The sequence below is a fragment of the Phyllostomus discolor genome, chromosome 2 (genome assembly GCF_004126475.2).
Source record: "Phyllostomus discolor isolate MPI-MPIP mPhyDis1 chromosome 2, mPhyDis1.pri.v3, whole genome shotgun sequence".
Taxonomy (NCBI): domain Eukaryota; kingdom Metazoa; phylum Chordata; class Mammalia; order Chiroptera; family Phyllostomidae; genus Phyllostomus; species Phyllostomus discolor.
In genome coordinates, this window is record NC_040904.2 from 142,848,678 (window position 1) to 142,867,158 (window position 18,481).

At 38.2% G+C, this 18,481-nt stretch overlaps 1 protein-coding gene across 3 annotated transcripts in view; it reads right to left on the bottom strand.

Moving 5' to 3' along the window:
* The window catches only part of NAV3 (neuron navigator 3), a 556,838-nt gene that overhangs the window by 163,751 nt on the left and 374,606 nt on the right, over positions 1-18,481 (bottom strand). For all 3 annotated transcript variants that reach the window (XM_036018646.1, XM_028532259.2, XM_036018644.1), the window contains exon 8: positions 8,945-9,974. In XM_036018646.1, the coding sequence (XP_035874539.1) occupies positions 8,945-9,974 (1,030 nt within the window). The remainder of the gene's footprint in view (positions 1-8,944; positions 9,975-18,481) is intronic.

Genomic DNA, 18,481 nt, shown 5'->3' on the forward strand with positions numbered 1-18,481 from the left:
TCTGGCTGCATGCCAGAAAGCCTCAGCGTCACAGTGCTTTGGTGAATGGGCTATGCGCCAGTCACGTGGGCTCAGTAGGCAAGGACTGATCTCTCAGAGGTTGAGGTGGCTGTCCAAAGCCTGAAGCCAGTGCCTCTTATCTGAACAAGACCCACTGCCATCACAGGGCCTGAACACGTGAGGCCTTGCTGGTGGTAAATGTTCACAGTATTTCCCTCTAGGAAAATCTGTATGAAGCAAAAGAGCATTCAGAATGTGTTTTGGGAGCTGAGTTTTTGCTTTGCTCCAAAAACCATCTTAAAAAGTATTCCTCAGGAGCTAACTCTGGCTATCTTTCCCAATATAGGAAACCTAGTACTGGGTTCAATGGGAGTCCTCACTTCTCCTGCCTGAGGCACTCTTCTGTAAAAAATATTCATGCCTCTGACAGCTTAGTCCTCTCTTAGAAGTCATTGTTTTATTGTATTTTTTAATGTGGCAAGGCTTATTTCTGGCTGATTCACTCTTTAACATGCTTTTAAGTTTGTCACAAGAGACAATCTCATTTACCTTATATTTACGGTAAATAATATTTTCCATGGCATTCCCTAGGTGAGTTACCAACATTAGTGATGACAGGGAAACAGGTTAATCAAGGAAAGGAGCGTGGAGAAGTTAAGCTTCAAATTATTATAAAAAGGACTTAGAAGTCATCTTCAGTTTGTATACACATCTAAATGGGCCCACGTCTCTTTTCTGTGTATGCTACAAACCATCCATTTCTCCAGCATTTCTACCACATTATTTGGAATTGGATTTTAACTCCTGTCTGTAGAGGGACAAGCATTGCTAACTGGTAAAGATTTAACATTTATACATATGATCAAAAAAGTTCAGTTACAAAGCTGAAGACCCGAAACATGTCCTCTTTTTCTGTGCATGTTTCTTTCTAGTAAAATAAAAGGTTTGGGGGTGGATTGCTGAAACAGTGTATGAAGACTGGAATCAGAAGCAATCTCTAATGATAAGGTGAATTTAGACATATTGCAGGGGGACCATCCACTGGTCCCATGTAAACTGATACTACAATTCCTTCAAATTTACTAGAAGAGAAAAATGACCATGATGATTTCCTTCAAAATACTTAGCAGACACAGTCATGCACCCGCTATCTTACTGCACATTTACCAGGTGGTCAACATGTCACAAGCACCTATTTGAAACTGTAAGATGTGTAGCTTTAGGAAAATGCCATCTGATTTAGTTAAAGCTCTAATGAGCCAGGTCCTCAGGGCTAGTGTCTGTTACTGAGAGCTGTAGTGGTTAAAAGTCTAGACTTCAGTGATTGACATAAAAGCTATTAGTTGTTTATGTAGGTACTTACTGTGGGCCAAGTGCTACGCCTAGGGTTTCACTTACGCCTATCACTCAAACTTCACAACAATCCTGTTGCTATGGATTAAATATTTGCCCCCCCCCCCAAATTCATATGTTGAGCTTAATCCCCAATGTAATAGTATGTGGAGGTGGGGCCTTTGGGAGGTGATTATGTCAATGAGTGAGGCCCCCATGAGTGGTCTTAGCTCCCTTATAAAATAGACAATCAGAGAGCTCCCTTATCCCTTCTACCATGTGAGAAGGTGGTCCTCTTGAGCCTGGAAGCAAGGCTACACCAGGTACTGAATCTGCCAGCACTTGATCTTGGACTTCCCAGCCTCCAGAAAGTGAGAAATAAATGTTTGCTGCTTAAGCCAATCAGGTTATGGCAGTTTTGTTATAACTTCCAGAATGGATTAAGATACCTGTATGTGTTATGGATAAATTAAGGCTTCTAGAAGTTTAATATTTTGCCCTACATAAGAAGCTAGTTGATACTGAACCCATACTTAAACCTGTAAACACTTTTCTGTTAACCACTACTCTATAGGTTAACTCTCTCCCAAAGCCTCTGGACACCGGGTATTTTACTGCACTTGAGGTTCCCTTAGCTGAGAGATAGCTCAGTCATGAAGTTAATAACAGATAATATTTGCATGTGACAATATCCTTTGGTCTATACTAAATTTTACTCTTTACTGCCTTAAGTTTTACTCATAAGTAAAAGAAGCTATTGTATGTGTCATTTAAAGGAATTCAGCAATAAATCAGAAATACTATCAATCTTCAAATTTCATAAACATGGATTTACATATTGATTTATATTAAAAACATATCTCCTTGTGGATTCACCTTGATATGATTATAGTCATAAATGCTGATACAAATAGAACTGGTTTGAGTCAATATTAACTAATGGTCTTATAGTTCTGTCATTATAAACCTAACAAAAGGGAATGAGAAACAAATAAATATCTGTCCAAAACCAATAATAGGCTTGTTTTTTTTCTTTCTTTCCTCATGAGAAGGCAGAGAGTAATAGCAATAGTAATCCGTTAGTGCACACAGTTGAGAGAGACAGAGACAGAGAGAGAGAGAGAGAAAGAGAGAGAGAGAGAGAAATCTCATTCTCAAAGTAGAATGCCAGGGCATAAATGTAGAAGGAACAATCAAATTAGAAATCATTTGACACCCATTGGAGTAAATTATTAATTCTGGCAAGAAACCTCAATGAATGCTAAAATTTAAGGGTAAAAGTAGATGTAATAACAGAATTTTTACATACTCTCAAAATACTTTCCACAAAAATATTTAGTAGATAAAAATGGAACAAAGTAACTTTAGAGTGGAAAACCATGGCAGACATTATCTTAGTCAAGTGACCAATTTAACACCACCAGAATGGAAAATATCAACATCATATCTATAGGCTGCAATGAAAAAAACACAGCATATGTCTATGACACTCCAGATGAATTAATATACATGTATGTATATATATTCATGTGTGTATATATGTGATTATATATATATATAATCACATATATATCACACATATATATAAAATTATGAGGGAATATCAGACACACCCAAATTAAGAAACATTCTATAAAATGCCTGCCTTCAATATATCAATGTCCTAAAGGTCAAGAAAATACTGAAGAGCCATTCCAGACTGAGTGATGTTAGGAACACATGACAACTGGGTGTAGTGAGTCCGTGTATACGGGAGTTCTTTGTACTATTCTTGCAAATTTCCTGCAAGTTAATTTTTTTCCTCCAAGAAAAAATAAATTGTAGAAAGAAGAAACAGCAATGGTTTGATTAGGCAATCTGGCAGTGAAGCCTGTAAGCCAAGTACAGAAAGGGCACTTTAATAAAGTTTCTCTGCTGAGCGAACGCCAACTCACAGCAGTGCTCTACACTCCAGGCCCTCTTCTAGACGGGTCTCTGTGTTCCCTCTTAAAATACTGCTGTGCAAGGGAGTTCAAACTGCTGCCCGATGCACAGATATACATCAAACCTGGAAAATTTAAGCTCATAAGGCAAGCATTCAATAAGCTTTTTGTGCTGATGACCAATTATGCCCAGAGCTCATAAAACCACAATGGTAGCATAATCTGCAATAGTAGCTGCAAGGCTTACAAAAGCCTTGTCTGCATCATGGTTATATGCTCTACATTTCAATCTTTGTAAGCTCACAGATGCTCCTGCTCAATGTATTGGTTCAGGAAATAAGCCAAACTTAAAACCACACTAGTAAATATTTTCAAATCTAATATATTTGCATTCTTCATCTTTTAGAAATAGTTATAATCGTCAATTCCCCATGCCACTTGCAGGGAAATCTGAAATTTCACAAAAAGTTGTTACAACAAAAACCTCTTCTGAGAACCCATGAAGCTGTTATATAAGATACATCATATATCAAAAGAGAAAAATAACCTATAAATTCAGACTTTCTTGACCTAAATTTACAAATCAGGTGTGTGGTAAAGGGTCTCTGCTTGTTTGATTAATGGGTTTAAAAAGCATGGTGATTTTCTTCCCAGTACAGCATTGCCTTGCCGTATCTAAGGACTGGCTTTCTTTTTTTAATTTTGCAAACTGCTCACACCCCTTTGACTTTAGGAGTTTGCTTTATGCCCAGTGCATGGTTCCCTTAGTATTTACTACAAATGGTCATAAAATTTTTAAAAAATGTAGCGCTAACAACAGTTTTAAGTTCTGAACCATGTTAACAGATATTTTGAAATTTATTAGGAGCTGCTAAAAAGACTGAAGTTTAAGGAAAATGTACAGATCCCTCTTTCCTCCTTAATTCACCAATTAATTCACTATTATACTTCACATATCTTTGAAATCATGAAGAATATAGCTATAAACTAATGAATGCAAAAGCAATGAAAGAAAAGTGACTCATGGCATGAGGGGAGGCATTTTGCAGAAGGTCTAAAGGAGCTAACAATTTTTGAACTTCAAGCAAGAAAAACAAAGTTGAAAAATACAACATAAAGGGAAGATATCAAGAAATAAGAGGAACAGTTAAGGGTAGGCTTTTTTTTCTTTAATTCTGCTCTTCTCCTTTCTCTTTATTTCTATAATTGGGACCTTTAATTGAAGTTTTAAGAAAGAAACCTCCAAAAGTTAGTAACTTCCTCCTTCACCTAGCCACTGAATGGGGTTCATCCTACATTGACCTCTCCCACTAACAATACATTTTACATATCGAAGACACACATCTTCAGAGCACTTCCTAATTTGCCTATTATTTTTTCCATCATGCTAGGATTGTAAAATTGTAAAATGTCAAATTTAGGTGGTGTCTCAACATTCTCCTTTTCACAGGTGGAATTATGACTCACCCTTTAGATCTCATCTTTTATCTTAGGCTCCTCTGTGATGCCTTTATTGACACCAACCTCATGTAAGACTTAGGAAAACTCTTCTACATTACTTCCATATTTTGTGTATACTTCCATAATGGCAACATTTTTAAAATATTTTATTATATTCTTTTATTATCCACAACAGACTGAACTCCCAGAGGTTAGAGACTAAAATTCAAAAAAAGTCATTCTACCACTTCTTAAATACCTCCAGCAATCACCGTAACACTTAACAAGATGGCCTATTCCACTTGGATAGGTCTAATTAATGGGAACTACACACACTGAATTAAAAGTGTCTTTCTTAAAGTTTTTCATCTTTGATTTTAGTTATACCTACTCATTAAATGAGCAAAGGTATACCAAAATCAAAACTACTTTTTGAAATGTTCCACATTTCAGTGATAAATGGGTTATAAAAACTTAATATAGAATATCCTTACATTATATAGGAAGTAGGACTAATAAGATATCCATTAACTTCCAGGACCAAACATTATATATTTAAGACTCTGAACATTCAATTTGCAAGAGTTACAGAGGAAATAATGAATAGCCTAGCATGACCTAGAAGTGGGCTGAGAAAAGGGGAAAAAATCACTACAAGCCACCAATCTTTCCATTATATAGAGGTTATTTTAAAATACATTATCTTTACATGTTTTTAAAATTTATACTAATTAAAAGTGATTATGTATTTACCATCATAAATGAGTTATGATGGATAATTTTGCAAATCTACTATTGACATTTTCCCAGCCAGAATTTTCCCAGTAACAATACCTCTCATTTTTATAGTGCAGAAAGAACCGACGAGCAAAGGCGGGCATGCTGCACACTTGGCAGATCTGGGTTCAAAGGCAAACTCCTACCAGCCTTGCTCTGTAAGAAATGATCACTAATCTGACTTGAAATCTCTGCTTCTTCATCTTTGTAAAGTGGGAATAACATTCTTTCCTTATGGGTTTCTGAAAAAGTTTAAGAAAATGCACATAAAGTGCACATAAACCTTGTAGCAGAGACTTACATTAAGTAAGCACACAACAAATGAGAATAATATTATAAAATCGTAAATTATTATTATTTATCAAATGATTAGAAATTCCAAAAAGTCTGTCAGGGGTTTTGCAGAAAAGATTTTTAATGGGGTTGGAGCAGTCAAAGCTGAGAGTATCAGGGGTTACCTGGTCCAAATGACATGACTCTGTGAGATGAATCTTTCACTAACATTTAAAAAGCTTGAATACTGACTTCCACCTTTAGAAGATTTGCATTATCATTTATAAAATTATTCTGAATTGTTAAATACTTTAAACAGCTATTGTCTCACGTATATAGACTATGATATAAAATGTTCTTATTAGGTGGTTTTATTTTCAACTATGTATATTATTGGTAATAATAAAAATAATTACTAGCATTTATAAATCATTCACTCCTATCTGCCTCTGTGCTAAAAAATTTACATGGAATGATCTTATTTAATCTTTAAAACAACCAAATGAGTTAGATATTCTTGTCAACCATATTTTACAGGATTAAAAACTGAAGTTTGGGAAACGTCTTTTACTTTCTGGCAGGTACTGTTCTAAGCCCTGTATAAATATTAACTTATTTACTCTTCAAGGTGGCCTGATAAGGAAGCTTCTACGATTATCACCCCACTTTGCAGATTAGAAAATAGAGACTCAGAGTCTTACACTAGGTTACATGAAGTCACACGACTCATCCGTGGTGGCACAAAGATTCCAACAAAGGCAACTGGTGCTCAGGGCCATCATTCCAACATCATGGAATTCACAAGTATGCTCTGTATGACAAACTCAGATCTTTATGATTTTTATTATGTTTATTTTTGAAATATGAATTATGATTCTGGCATCTTAAATTCTGCTTTTTCAAACAGGTACCCCTGACCCAATCACAAACACTTTAAATGAATTACTGCTACTAGAGTCAGAGTAGCAGATGTAAATGATGTGTCCCAAGGGCTGAAATGCAATAATATAAAATTGTTTTGTTGAAACTATAAAGCCTCGGAAGAAAGCATTTAGATTTTATATGTGGAAAAAATCATTTTAATTTTCTTTACTTAAAAACCCATACACTTAGTAAATTTAATACATTTTAAACTATATAATGTTGACTTTTTCTTAATTGTAGCAGATGCTACTTCCTGTTCAGAAAATTTCTTCCCTGTTGCAGAATTGCTGACCTGCTAAAAGGGCAAACATTATTCCTCCCAAGGCTATCTCCTCTCTGGACAAACGGTCTTCAGAACAATAGACAAAATGTGCTATTTTTGGAACTGTATAAAATACATATTTTAAAATATAACACACACTATAAATTTAATACATATAAAATAAAATAATATATAGAATGAAAAAATAAATCTAAAATGAAGTACAAATATAATAATTTAGAGGTGATTATTTTTGCCTAGCTACTTATGCCTAGCTGTGGAAAATAAATATAAATTCTGTGTTGGGAAAACAAGGCCTGTAAAGAACATATACTGGACATTTACAATGTGCCAGGAGATATAGTAAATATTTTACATGCATTACCCCTGCTATTCTTCCCAACTCCATGAGGTAGATACTACTGACAGCTGAAGAAAGCAAGATAGCGGTTTGATTGCCCAAAGTCATACAGCAGGTAAACGGCAGAGCTGGGCATCAAATCTACATTTGTCTGATGACGCGCGCTCACCAGCCTGCAGTGAGCACAGAACGCTGCGGATGGCTCGTCGACACACGAGGAAAACATACACAGAGACAACAAGGTCCGGTGGGGAAGTAGGAACGGAATGGCCACTCTCTCTAGTGGGGAGTGCCTGTTTCCATTCCCAAGCAGATTTTTAAAGTTGAGAATACAGACTTAGTTTGTGGATTCACAGTCTGGCAGAAAAGATCAAAAGAAGTAGGTGACTTACAAAGGTGCAGACAGAACCCCCCGCTGTGATTCTGGGCAGAGATTGGAGTTTTAACATTTGAAAGGAGCAACAGGGCTCAAAGGGCAGTTTTGGTTTCCTGTCTATGCCTTCAAATTCTAATCTAATAACATCCTCCAGCAAACAGATCTCACAGAATCTTGCATATTCTATGTCCCAGGCCTGATTACCTCGGGGGTCTGCCATTTCTGGTGTGGGCTCCACCACCCCTGCTATTTCCGCAGGCCTGAGTCAACAGAGATAAAGGTAGCCAGGAGACTTGGATTGCTCACTTCTAAGAACAAAGGCTCAGGCTTTGACAAAGCCGAGGGGGCAGGGGTTGATGTCCACCACCCCTTCATTTCCACAGCCCCGAGTCTCTTCCCAGAAGCCTCCACATGATCATGCCTGTCTTAGGCGATTCCCTTTGTGGGAAATCTTACCCATCATTGACTAACTGATCAAGGAGGTTTAGGCACAGACAGGGCAGCATTCATGCCAGGGAAATAAGTTTTTGTCTCCTCAGTGGCTCCTGGTCTGGAGGTCTCTCACTCAGCCTAAGTCACAGGGGGTTACAGCTTCCTGAGACCATGCAGGGCAGTCCCCAAATGTCTGATTCCAGGGCCTGCCCCTTTACGGCACACTGTCTTACGGATGAAGACAAAAATATCTGTAAACTCTATAAAACTAAGAACTATTTTAAAAGCCTAATAATAAAAATAATGGTTGCAGTAGAAGCAATAACAGTTACAGGGGAAAATCAAAGCATCTGGCTTCTATTTTTCCCTTGACAACAAATTGGTTAACCTTTTTTTAAAAAATTATTGATTCTAGAGAGACAGAGGAAAGGGAAGGGGGAGAGTGGGAGAGAGAGAGAGAGAGCGAGCGAGCTAGCGAGTGAGAGAGAGAGAGAAATACGTTGATTTGTCTTGATTCTTGTATGTGCCCTGACCCGGTATCAAACCTGCAACCTTGGTATATGGGGATGATGTTCTAAGTAACTGAGCTACCCAGCCAGGGCTGTGACAACAAATAGGTTAACTTGGAAGGCCTCAAAATCTTAAGGAGTGGGGAGGTAAGGGGAAGACTAAAGAATATTGAAGGTTTTTTTTCTTGAAAAGTTAAATTCTAGGTCTCTGTCTTCAGAATGAATCATTTTTCCAAAATGATGATGCAAAACATGAGCCTGGCAACCTTCATTATTACATTCTGAGTGGAAGGACCTGCGAGCGTTTACCCTGTGGATGCAAGGAGGCCAGCTCACCTGTAAATGAATGGAGCCACCGTGGCCGTATTGGGGTGGCTGTGCTGCTGTTGTTGAGGGAGGTGGACAGCACCATTTCCCGTGGTCTGCCCACTGCCCTGCGCCACTGACCCAGCACAGGGGCCAGCGGGGGAAGCTTGGCTGGCTTCCCTTCCTTCCGCAGGAACAGGGCAATTTGATGTGCTTGCTTTCTCAGTGGTTATGGGCTTAGGCAAGGACTGCGAAGGGCTTCCCTTGGCAGTCCTGAATTTTTCAGACTCTTTGCTTGCTGTGCTGCCTGGTGAAATGGTTTGTTTTGCTGCTGGCACCTTTGAGCCCGGCTTGGGAATCCCACTGGAGGATGGGATTAAGCTTTCCTTCTTGGCCGCTGTCGACTTACTGCCCTTTGGGATCAAGCTTGCAATTTTAGAAGTCTTTTTTGGAGCGGTCTCCGTCACCTGATCCTTCTCATCCTTGGCTGGTTTTTCAGTGCAAACTTTATTTTTGTCCCTGTTCTTTTCCTCTTTTTCCTTTGGCTGTAGCAAAGACTTTTTATTGCTGAGATTTTTGCTTCCAGCTTTTGGAGGGGCTAATTTAGGTGATGCTTTGGGGCTGCTATTTGTTGAGCCACCACTGTTCAGCCCACTGCTAAAGCCTTCCATTTCACCAGGCTCAGAAATGGCATCGTCGTCCTTCCCACCCTCGCTGGGTCCTGAACTGGGAGGCTGCGGGGCGCGTAAAGCAGTCCGGGCATTGACCAGCTTGAATTTTTCAAGCATGGATTTCTGTCCCGAGGGAGCTGTTTTGACCCCTTCTGAGGCAGGGGGCTTCAGTCTGTCTGCAGGTGGTGGCGTGGGAGACGTGGCTGGACTGGACTGCTTCACGGTCAGCATGGTAGAGGTGGCACTGTGCTTGACATTCATGGACTTGCTGCGCCAGGGCTTGCTGGCACTCGGAGAAGGGATGGCAGAGGCAGGGGGCTGCCCAGCAGGGCCGGGGGGCTGCATGTTGCCATTTACACCTGACGATGGCTGAGGTCCTTTAGAGGAATCTGGACATCAAGAAATAAAGAAAAAGCTCATTAGTTTTGGTCGTTTGTATCACAGCACAGAGTACTTCTAACGACAGACACGTAGCAGTCCTGTGAACTAAAAACAGACCTGCTGTGTGGCATCAGTCACTTTTGTGGTGTGCTTGTTTTTCTTCATTTTAACTTCTAAAATTACTCTTATCGAAATGAACATCGCTAGTCACAGATATCTAAAGATGAATAAAACACTGTCCCTCCACCTAACCAAGTTTGTGTATTTCTTCCAATTACTGATGTAGTCGATTGTTATTCCACATAGTAATACAAAAATGTCACATAATGAATACTGAGAAATTGCTTAAGAGACAGGGGGCCTAGCTTATTGTTATCTGATTCAATATGCTCAAGAGTCATGGTTTAGCTTTTGGTTAATACTGTTTATTTTTACTTGTATAAAAAGAATTTAAATTTGTGCTTTATATGGGTCAAATAATCTACTATGAAATATAAATATATGTATTGATAAAATCTTATAATAATCTTGCAAGGCATGTTAGTATTATTATATTTTCACTTTCAAATTAAAAAACTGAGGCACAGAAAAACCATCTAACATGTTCAAGGTCACCCAGCCTGGATTCAAACTGAATTCAAAGCCTGTGTTTCTAACTAGCATAGCTACAGCCTCCCGTAGTGGTCTGATTAAACCTCAAATTTTAATAAAAAATTGAGCTACATTTCAGAGGCCATAGGAAAATAAGGTCTTTGTCATGTAGCTACTTTATACTGCACACATTTCTAGTCAGAAATCTCATTGTATGATTTTATATGATTGTCCTAGCACTGATTAATGTTTGATTATAAGCCTTACTTTTAAGTATAAAAAACTAAATAAAAAAGATATTTATAATATGGTATAAATAAAAAAGAACTGAGCATGGATTCAAAGACCTCAGTGTGAATGTTAACATGTGGGAACTGTATAATTCTGATCAAGTCATTTACCATAAATGCCTTCCTCTTTCATACTCTTATTTTTTTTTAGAGAGATAGGATGATAGATGATTACATTAGACATTTATGTAAGAGTCGTCATTTGGTAGTATTAATATACCAGATATCGACAAATACATGCAAAGCTGTTTTTGATGAAATGCCCAAAGGAAATATTTTACAAATAATATTCTTTTCATAATATTCAGGATTGGGGCCCATTAAGTTTCATTGAATATGCATAAATATAAAAATACAATGCTTTTACTTTTAAATGCTGTCCTCAAAGACATGAAAATATATAAGAAACAATATGTAATCAAGGCAATTAGTACCATGTACTAGTCTCACCCATTTTTCAGAAGAAATTGACATAGAAAAAAGAAAATGAAGAATAGAGGAAATAAAGAATAGGGAAAAAGGTTATATCAGTTGAAATTTGCTTCAGTTAGATTTTTAAAAATAAGTGTGCCTAAAATAATATAATAGATTTGTAAAACTGGTATCAACAATAATAATAGTGTAGAAAAATGCATTTATATAAATTTTCTTAAACCAATTGTCTACCAACATTGACTTCAAACTTACTACCTTTCTACAATTCCACATTTCAAACACAATAGACGACCGTGCATACATATGCTAGATTACAGTGTAGTGGATCCCTAAAGTCAAAATGCTTACATGGTAATATTTAAATTTTAAAGCATATGATGATGAATTACTTTTTCACTATTCATGTAAAGTTGGCAATTTTGTCAATTTCTACAATAGTTTTAGAAATCTAGGTTCATATTCAAACACTAAGGTGTTCTAAACAGTAGTAGTATTGACTAAGACAAATACACACAAGAAGCTTCAAAATACGCCATGTTTCAAATACACTCACTCTCTGAGAATGGATTTCAATTTTCTGCCTCTATCTATTTCAGCATATTTAATTCCAAATTTATTTCACTTACAGAGAGGTCCCTTTCAGAGATTGATAACATTTCTTCCTAATTTAAATCATTCTTGGTAGCAGATAGAGTATATCCATGACCTACAGGTAGAAATGCCTACCACATACTTCTTCAGAATTATTACTATTTATTGGTTAAGTCTCAAGTTTTGGCCTCATTTCATCTAGAGGAAAAAACCAAAAACCTTGTCCCCATGCCCACCTCTGACCATCCTACAGGATCAGGTAGCTACTCTGCGTCCTTTCATAGCTTATTATTTCCTCTGTTACAGCTACAGTAACTCCAATGCAGTGGCCTGTTTGTCCACTACACTGCACATCCCACGAGAGTAAAGACCGCACCTGAATCACGCAGTTTTATACCATGCACACAAACCATGCTCACAGTCCAGTGCAGTGGCTGCACATGTGGCAGTCACTGAACTAAGTATTTGACTTACGTTAACTCAATCCTCCCAATGACTGCACCAAGTTTCATCAATACTGTCATTTCATACACAAAGAAACTGAAGCACCATGAGGTTAAACAACTTGGTCAAAGTTATTCAATGTGGAAGGGACAAACCTGAGAGCTAAGCTTACCTTGGATTCTAACTTAATTCTATCAACAACTATACTATACTATTTCTTAAACGTATAAAGTTCAATGGCTCATTAATTGTCATGTTATTCCTTGAATACAGAAACATAGAAAATAAAGATTGTCAAATTAATGCTTTAATTGAATTATATCAAGTGAACTTTATTTCCTAATTGTCCGGATTCAACTGGACACCAAGAATACCTCTGAATAAACTAAATTTTCTCAAGTGCATTGAATTATGATCATGTTCACATATTTCATATAATGACTTCACTGTTTTGCTCAGTTTTGTCCAACATACATGGCTATTTTTCTACTATTTCCAGCGATATTAATTGTTGCTATTTAGTTCCTACAATCTATAGAATGTGAATCTATACAAACCACCAGTTAATATGTACTGAGTATGTAGTCCATGCAGGACACACCAAGACACCATATAATCTAGTCAGAGGAAAGAAAACAGACTCATAAAAGATGAGACGTGTGTGTGTGTGTGTGTGTGTGTGTGTGTATAATATTAAATGAGTAGGACGCAGGAAAGAAGATGGTAGCAGTCAGAGCTGCACCCCTCTGGGGTGCACAATATCTAATCAAATCAAGACTGATGCTATGAGGGAGAGACGTAAGGATTCAAAGCAGGAGAAACTTTTATAGATTTCTTTTAGGGAGCTATGTGAAAATTTTGTTCTACTTATTTATATTTGAAAATATGTACATACATATATCGGGGCACAGGGTTGTAGAGAAACATCACCCTCCCCTTTCCCCAAATCAAAGCATCGTCTGCTGTGAATATGAAGGGGAACGTAATGGCCTCATATTGAGTTCATCTTCACTTTCTTACACTGACTTCCCTCAAAAGTTATTTATAATCTTCCTTATTCTATAATGAAAACAATGTTAACAATTATTACAAATATAATAATGCTAACTGGTATTTTATTAAAGGTTCTTTTACTGCATTATCTCGCATCAGTGCTCACAACAACCAGTAAGGTGGGAAGGGCTCTGATTTCTAATTCACATCTGTGGAAAGCAAAGCTTTGAGAGCCTAAAGAACTCATTCACTGGTCCACATCGAGTGAGGAGTTTGGGGTGGAGCGAGGATGTGATCCCATATCCTATGATTCTAGAGCCACAGCTCTACAATCTATTGAATGTAGACCAGCCTAAGGGGTTAACATAGCTGTTCTCAAACTGTACTGTGCGTACAAGTCACCTGAAGTCTCACTGAATGTCCATCCCATTGTGACTCAGCAGATCCGCTATGGCCCTGAGGTGCTGCACTGTAAAGAAGCTTCCAAATGACATTAAAGCCACTGGCCACAGACCAAGTTCTGAGTAGCAAAGGTTTAACAGACTCAGAAATCATGGCAACTGCTGATTATTAGCTTTAAAGGCTCGTTTTTTATTACAGTACCCACATTGGCTAAATTTGTTAGACATTCTATAGCTGTGTGGCATCAACACTCTTTCCTCTTTGAATACTCGAAACCTTCGCCAGTTCCACGCTCACCTCGATGGCTGACCATTTTCAGCGAGGGACCACAGAAAACAAAAGCAGCCTACCATCAGGTTTTCCTAATGCTCTTTATTTCTTCATTTTACCTACATATGTAACATGTGTCTTCCACATTTATACAATTAAGTTAAGAAGGCAGGTAACGCCCACCCTTGCATGCCTGGGAGCTTTGGTGGGGATGAGAGGAGAGGGTAAAAAAATAAGACCAGTCTTATTAAATGTGCTGACAGTAGCTAGATAGGCTGCTATAGGAGCTCAAGGGCAGAAGAGGAACTTCAATATCACTACCCTAGAAAATGAGACAGCAGGGACAACAAATGATAACATCCACAGCCCCAGTCCCAGCGACAGCTGTAAAACTGTCCGCAGACGAGTACACACATATAAGACACTTCTCTAAGCTCAACTTAAATCTGTCCCCAGCCTGTCTCTGTACAGCAGTGATGAGGTGCTTCAAGTTTCATTAAGAGGGCAAACCATAAGCTGCTGTGCTTCGGGAGGGCACTGGAACAACAGGAGTCTCTCTGGACTCCTCACAATAAAGGCTACACGACCACCTCGGCTGAAACGGTGGCGTCTGTCGCTCCTGTGCAATGGGTGTAGCCACAGATTCCAGCCTCTGTGCCATTTACACATTCAATGCTAAGTCCCTGGGCAAACTGATCTGTTTCTGAATGTTGATAACTCAACTTTGATTGTGAATGAGTTGTTATGTGGGCATGGGGAAAGGAAGAGATACCCGTGTCTGCACTTACAGGCGCTCCTACAGTTGACCCGCATCTCACACCTGCAGGGCCTGTCTGTGCCGACAGCACTGTTTCTCACCTCTGACCTCCAAAAAAAGTTTCTCCCACCCCCTCCCTGTCCTCTTCTTTCTCCTCTCTTTCCATTTCCAAATCCACTGTAACCAAACAATGTAATTTATCAACTGCCTAATTTTTCCAAGTACTTTCTTCCACACAGAATATCACATTTAAAGATCTTCGTACATGGTATCTCATTTACAGCCATAATAATCTGCATTATACTTATGATTTCTCTTGTTATAAATAAGAAAAGTGATGCTTAGAAAGAGAAAGTAACTTGTTCTAATTCATACATATAGTATAAAATACAAAATAAAAATTGGAACTTGGGTTCATCAGACTCCAGAATTTGGGGGCTTTTGATGCTTCTTTTCACGTCAGCTGCACACCCAGTTCTGCTGGGACAGCCCGTGTTCGTCACAACAGTGAAGTTAACTGGGTGACTCCTTGAAGTGTGGTTTTCTTCTCCCTCAATGAGCAGAATATAAATGAGGGAACATCATAAAGACACTCTCTACTCAGTAAGGTATATATGGGTGGGCAAAGGGAGGTTTACAGTTGTAATACAAGCAAATAACACAGTAATTAATAATAAAAATACAATACACCACTATGCTGTCTCGCATACTCACAACTGTAAACCTCCCTTTGCCCATGCCTGCACACTGTCCCCGGGGGCATCCTGCTTGCACCACCCTTTTGAGTTGATGTATGAAAAGATTTCATGTTTAGGAAACATCTAAATTTGTATTATCTCATCTTGCAGAAAAAATAACACTGATGACTTGGGGAAACTGTCAATCTAGCTCTAAAATGAATGCATGGAGGTAACTGTGGCGGCCACAGGAGGCGTACGGGGAGCTTAGACAAGGGGGTTTGTGTGTGGAACTCCAGGCTGCTTCCAAGGCCTGTGCTGCGCTGCCAACGGTGTTGTCAGGCTCAGAAAAGACACAGGGAACATCCACAACTACTTACCGCTTTTCCTTGGAATAGTGTATTTTTTAAATGGAAGCAAACCAGCTTTCAACTCAAGGCAACAACAACAAAGTAACAATAGAGAAGGTACCAGAAGGTTACAACATGGATAACAACACAGGATTGTTTTCAAAGTACTGACTGTGTAGCAGCAGTCATACTCAGTTATATGTGTGTGTCCTGCCAAAATTGAACAATTTCAGTCTCAAGAAACATTGTGGAAAAGAGAAAATGATTAATCAATGGGGCTATGGCAATTAGTTTGGTAAATAATAAATTTAGACTCTCATTTCACAATATACTCCAAAATACCTTTGAACATTTTAAAAGGTTAAAACAAGTAGCATTCATATTCAAATATATGCTATCGTTACCCACTGGCCCCTGTTCACATCCCCAACTCTCTTCTCCAAACAATTGCGTGTACAGTGCCCAGTTATCAATTTTATGACTCAGCAAAACATGGAGTGTTATCACAGGAATCCTAGAGGTCTTGTCCATTCTTCACATGCTTATTTCATACCACTTGCAAGGTTAGAGTACCACTCTGTAGAGTATTGTAAAATTTAGGGAAGATTCCATTCACCAGCCAGTTTGACAAAAAGTATGTGATTTCCGTACAGGCATGTGTAATATGTGTGAACCTAAATATGAGCATTTATACATAAGCATCATATACTGATGGCTACTAAAACAAAGTAATATTGTGTATGTGTACCACAGCATATATTCCCAAGTCTATTTAATCATATTGTGGAAGGAAAAGAAACTGCTCTCTGTAACACTTGCAAGTTTTGTTGGGACAAAAGCTGAGTAAAAGTTATTTTTAGGTTAAGGGGTCAGCTAGCAGACATTGCTATGTAACGTTATCTGAAGGCCACTAACCTTGCTCCTGCTTCTGAATGCTTGCTTTCAGCAGCTGGTTCCCCCTCCCTTTCTGCCTGTGTAACTGGTATATAAAAGGACTCCAAACCCAGCTTTTTCGGCTCAGGATTTGGAAATTAACCCCCCTTGAGCCCTCAGGCAATAAAATTTGTGCTTCGTTATCTCCCCGAGTGTGGGTGGATTTTCCACAACAATATCACCTGATATATATACCTAATTGTATTGCCTAATGGAAATCCCCAAGATTAACTTGAAGTTATCATGTAAACATTATTTTTCAGGCTTATGTAAGTATTAAGAAGATAGAAGTCATGAAGGAATACATAATTAAATCACCAGTAAAGATATAAGTAAAACATACTTGCACTGCCTTGAAAAGAAAAACTATTCAGTGCATTAATCTTACAGTCATTACAGAATAATAATAATAATAATCATAATAATAAAAACAGAAATCAACCAACAAGTGTTGGAGAGGATGTGGAGAAAAGGGAACCCATGTGCTGTGTTGGTGGGAACGCAGGGTGGTGCAGCTGCTGTGGAAAACAGTAAGGAGGGTCCTCAAAATATAAAAAATGGAACTGCCTTGTGACCTGGGGATTCCACTTCAGGGAATTTATCCAAAGAAACCCAAAACACTAATTTGAAAGAATATACATTCCCCTATGTTCATTGCACAGGATTTACAGTAGCCAAGGTTTGGAAGCAGTTCAAGTGCCCATCAACAGATGAGTGGATAAAAAAGCTGTGGTACACATACACAATAGAATATTGCCCAGCCATAAAAGGAAGGCATTCTTATCATTTGTGGCAGCATGAATGGACCTAGAGGGTATCATGCTAAGTGAAATAAATCGAGCAGGGAAAGACAAATATCATATGATTTTGCTTATATGTGGAATCTGAAGAACAAAACAATGAACAGACAAAATAGAAACAGACTCATAGATACAGAGAAAAGACTGATGGCTACCAGAGGGTAGGGGTGTTGGGGAAATGGGTAAAAAATATGAAGGTATTAAAAAGTACAAATTAGTAGCTACAAAATAGTCAAGGGGATATAAAATACAACACAGGGAATATCATCAATAATATTGTAATAACTATGTATGGTGCCAGCTGGGTTCCGGAAATGTCAGAAGGAACACTTTGTAAAGTATATGATTATCCAACCACTATGCTATACACCTGAAACTAAAACAAAGTAATATTGAATGTAAGCTGTAGTTTAAAAACTTTTTTTTCAGCCCTGGCTTGTGTGGCTCAGTGGTTGAGTGCTGGCCTGCAAATCAAGGGCTCGCCGGTTCAATTCTCAGTCAGGGTACATGCCTGGGTTGCAGGCCAGGCCCCCCATAGGGGGCATGAAGGAGGCAACCACACATTGTTGTTTCCTTCTGTTTCTCTCTACTTTTCCCTCTGTCTAAAAATAAATAAAATCTTTAAAAATGAAAAAATTTTAATTTTTGGTTCCTAATTTTATTTTATTATTTTACTTTTTATTTAATCTTTATTGTATTTTTTCCATTACCATTTAGTCCCTTTATACCCTCCTCCCCCCAGCAATCACCACACTGTTGTCCATGTACATGGACGAAAATAAAGTTTAAATAAAAAAATAAATATTCCCCAAATTAGTTAATTTCAGGAAGAAAATGTCACAGGATCTATGCTCCCCACCCCCCCCCGCAAAAAAAAAGAGAGAGACAGAGAGAAAATATTTGAGAACTAGATCTCTATGTTTTAGTTATCAAAATTCCATGGCTAATGCAACATTCACATTATACCTTATAGTTTTAAAAA